The 4,397-nt window shown below is 51.2% G+C and overlaps 1 protein-coding gene across 1 annotated transcript; it reads left to right on the top strand.

The window, feature by feature from the left end:
• The first annotated feature begins 393 nt into the window (after positions 1-393).
• Positions 394-3,389, top strand: LOC120968427 (uncharacterized). Its single transcript, XM_040395196.2, has 3 exons — positions 394-686; positions 2,729-3,241; positions 3,332-3,389. Exons 1-3 carry the CDS (start codon positions 394-396, stop codon positions 3,387-3,389), a joined length of 864 nt encoding a protein of 287 aa, XP_040251130.2.
• Positions 3,390-4,397: the final 1,008 nt, after the last annotated feature.

Here is a 4,397-nt window from a genome sequence, read left to right as displayed (position 1 = left end):
GAAGTAGGGTATTACCTCCATCGAGAGGGCCCGAACCTGGGTAAACATTGTGTCCCCCGCCTCCTGTTACCATCCGCCTTAGACGCACAGTTCGGGACCCCCTACCCGAGATCCGCCGGTTTTGACACCGACATTGGTGCTTTCATTGAGAGTTCCACTGTGCCGTCACCGTAAGGCTTGATGGCTCCTTCGATCATCGGTAACGATGCGATCCAGGGTGAGGTTTTCCTCCCCGAACAGATCTTCGTATTCAGCGGCTTCGTACTGCGGGCCAATTTGCTTGGCCATCTGGAGCAGATCGAAAGCTACGCCCCTGGCCATCAGGTCAGATTTGGAAACTTGAACTACACTGCCGACATCCGCGGAGACTTGATCTTCGACGGTTTCGAGCCCATGTCAGGTGCACCGCACGATCATGACGAGCATGATTTAGCTCTGTCGTCGAACAGTGTTTGGGAGATCACGCCCACAACTACTCCGGCCCTTAATTCGGCACAAATTGCGCCATCGGAGGACGGGTGGATAGACCCTGCCACGAAAGCCGCACTCTCAGCGGCGACAGAGCCGAATACTGACTTCACCTCCCACGAGACCTGTGTTGACGAATCATTGGATTCGTCCCCGGCCACGGACTCCGAGCCGCTTGTGTTCGCGCCCATCGAAACTGATTGGGCGCCGATCACGGAGTTTACCTCCGCGGATATCTTTCAGCACTCGCCTTTCGGCGATGTGCTAAATTCATTAAGGTCCCTCTCCTTGTCAGGAGAACCTTGGCCGAACTGTGTCCGGCTAGAATGGGATGCGGACGACGAAGAAATTCGCTCCCCACCCACCACCCACTTAGTAGCCACTATCGACGATTTAACCGATATGCTCGATTTCGACTCCGAAGACATCGACGGCATGGACGACGATGCAGGAGAGGAACAGGAACCATCGCCCACAGGGCGCTGGACAGCCACTTCATCACATGACATATACATGGTGGATACACCCTAAGAAAACAATGACGAGGAACGGAAGGATGCAGCGAAGGATAGCTCGCTCGAGAAGCAAACAAAGCGTCGGCATAGGCGCCGCTCCAAATCCCGCCTCGGCAAAAACAGCGATAACAGCGCAAGAGAAAATAACACCCCAGTCGACTCCAGAGGAAACGACGACCACATTGACCCAGCGGCAGAGCAGGATGAATCGGCAAACATAGTACGGATGTGCTGTCCGAACACGGCGACGCCGAGGATAAAGCTCATCAACCTCCCTCCGGAGAGGAAAACAGTCCGCACGAAGATGCACACATCATCCCGGAAAGGCACTTGGAACAAGAGAACCTCCGCAGAAGGCTTATTGCCACCGCGAGGAGTCTGAAGAAGCAGAAGCAAAGGCTTAAGGCCGCGCAGAATACGCTCAACAGTAGATGGAACAAAGTGCTCGACAATGAAGAAAATTATGGTGGTAGTTACCACACAAAGAGCTATCCAAAGCGCAAGTTGTTGCCCAAATTTGATGATGAGGCCTTAGAGCCCACACAGCCAAAAAATAAGACGGCCGACCGGTCGGATCAACCACCTTGTGGCCGCGATAGATAGGATAACAAGGCCGCACATAGGTCAGCACACGATTCACATGAGGACTTGCATCAGAAGACCGGCGTGACCAGATCCATCTACAGATCAAGGAAACGCGCTCTAGCGCACAACCAAAACCGAACACTACAACAGTCAGAACGCCACGACACATCCAAATACAGGCGTGCCGTACACTCCCTATGCTTCACCGACGAGGTGCTCGACCACGAATTTCCAGAAGGATTCAAACCAGTGAACATAGAGGCGTACGACGGAACCACAGACCCTGGGGTCTGGATTGAGGACTTTATCCTCCATATCCATATGGCTCGCAGAGACGATCTCCACGCCATCAAGTACTTGCCCCTCAAGCTGAAAGGGCCAGCTCGGCACTGGCTGAAAAGCCTCCCCGAAAACTCAATTGGAAGGTGGGAGGAACTTGAGGATGCTTTTCGGGCTAATTTTCAAGGGACCTATGTCCGACCTCCGGATGCAGACGATTTAAGTCATATAATGCAACAGCCCGGAGAGTCAGCCCGAAAGCTTTGGAACAGATTTCTCACTAAAAAGAACCAAATCGTTGAATGCCCGGACGCCGAAACCTTAGCAGCTTTCAAACACAGCGTCCGAGACGAATGGCTCGCCAGACACCTCGGCCAAGAAAAACCGAGAACAATGGCAGCCCTGACAGGCCTCATGGCCCGCTTTTGCGCGGGCGAAGATAGCTGGCTAGCCCGTAGTAGCACCAGCGACCCGAGCACATCCGAAGTCTGGGATGGCAATGGAAAACCACGACGTAGTAAAAGCTAGCGTCGAAATAAAGAAGACAACCCAGATAGCACGGCGGTAAACGCCGGATTCAGGGGCTCTCGACCGGCTCATTGGAAAAAGCCTTTCAAAGGCAGCAGAGATGGACCGTCCAGCCTAAACAAGATTCTAGATAAACTATGTCAGATTCATGGCACCCCCGATAAACCTGCAAATCACACCCACAGAGAATGCTGGGTCTTCAAGCAGGCCGGTAAGCTAAACGCCGAACACAAGGGGAGGGAGACAACAAGTGAAGATGAGGACGAGCCTCGCCAGCAAAGCACTGGGGGACAGAAAAAATTCCCACCAGAGGTCAAAATAGTGAACATGATCCACGTGACGAAGAGGAGAAGCAAACATGCACCCCGAGACACACACGCCGTAGAGCCCGTCACCCCTAAGTTCAACCCCTGGTTGGCCTGCCCGATCACTTTTGATCGCAGGGATCACCTGACAAGCATCCGGCACGAAGGATTGGCTGCCTTGATGTTAGACCCAATAATAAACGGATACCATCTCACACGAGTCCTTATGGACGGCGGAAGTAGTCTTAATCTGATATATCAGGACACAGTCCGCAAAATTGGGATAGACCCCACAAAAATCAGCCACAGTAATACTACCTTCAAGGGAGTAATACCAGGCCTAGAGGCCCACTGCATGGGCTCTCTAATACTAGAGTTTGTATTTGGTTCTCCCGACAACTTCCGAAGCAAAAAGTTAACCTTCAACATCGCTCCATTCCGAAGTGGCTATCAAGCACTACTCGGAAGAGCAGCTTTTGCTCGTTTTAATGCAGTACCGCATTACGCTTCTCTCAAGCTTAAGATGCCCAGTCCACGTGGCATCATCACAATTAGCGGAAATATTGAACGTTCCTTACGCGCGGAAGAAGGTGCGACGGCTTTAACAGCCGAACACTAAATGGCCCCTCCAACCAGAATAAATGATCGGTCGTCAAGACCGCGGACACGGCTAGACGAGTCCGGCGCATTACTAGCTATAACAGCTTAGATAAACCCGAGATTGGTTTGATGGTTATACCCCCATAGACGGTACCAGCGGCTTCCCGCGTGTAAACAGGGCTAGTTCGGCTCAACTTTACTTATCTTGAATTTTAATGGTTTATTGAGAATAACCAATTTTTCGCACGACAACTTTCACCTAAGTTCTTCTCTTTTACAGATGATAATCGTGCTACACCCTTCCAGGATACAGCACAACGGAGACACGGGCGCAGACGTGCAGCAGGGACCCGCTCAAAGGTTTCTTTTTAGATTAAGACCCTGTGTAAACCTTTTTTACTGTCTCTTGTTGTTCACATCCTCTGGATACTCAGTACAACCGAGAAGGATGCTAACGTTATTGGCATTTCGCCATGTCATAACATTGCACGTACCGGGATACTCGGGGTTCATTATCAAGGGCATTGCTTAGCCCGGCATACGTTATAAAGACCTAATACCTTAGGGAGTGTTCGGCGTCGCGAGTTTGGCCTTATATGCATCAGCTCCGAATCATGTCTTTGGTCAAATGTTGGGTTTGCCCGGCTCCCGTGTTTTGCTACCTTACGTTCTGCTCTATTGGCTAAGGTGGCACTGGGAGAACTACTACGATTGTGCCCTGGTTCATCCGGATGAGCACCTCAATAGAGAAAGCCGAAAACTAATTGTCATGATAAAGCGCGAGACTGGTCAACCACTCGATAACTTAGCGGAATCTTCGGGATTCCTCTGCATTAACGAAGGGCCGTTTCCCGGTCATGTATGTACGCGTCCCGTATTCGGACGAGCGCGGAGGTACGAGGGGCTATATAGTAGTCCCACCGTCAAACTCCTATGGCTAAGTGAAAGTGTTAAAGCAATATAGTCCGATTGTCTCGTTCGCTGCGCTATCACCTCCTTAATGGACCAAGACGTTGGATCAAGTGTGAATATCCGTTTTTTGCGAACACCCCCGCATTATATGCGTGGGGGCTGAAGCCGACGACTGCAAACTTTCAGGTTATATACATATATACAT

The sequence above is a fragment of the Aegilops tauschii genome, chromosome 1 (assembly GCF_002575655.3).
Source record: "Aegilops tauschii subsp. strangulata cultivar AL8/78 chromosome 1, Aet v6.0, whole genome shotgun sequence".
Lineage (NCBI taxonomy): Eukaryota > Viridiplantae > Streptophyta > Magnoliopsida > Poales > Poaceae > Aegilops > Aegilops tauschii.
This window is presented reverse-complemented; position numbering and strand designations above follow the sequence as displayed.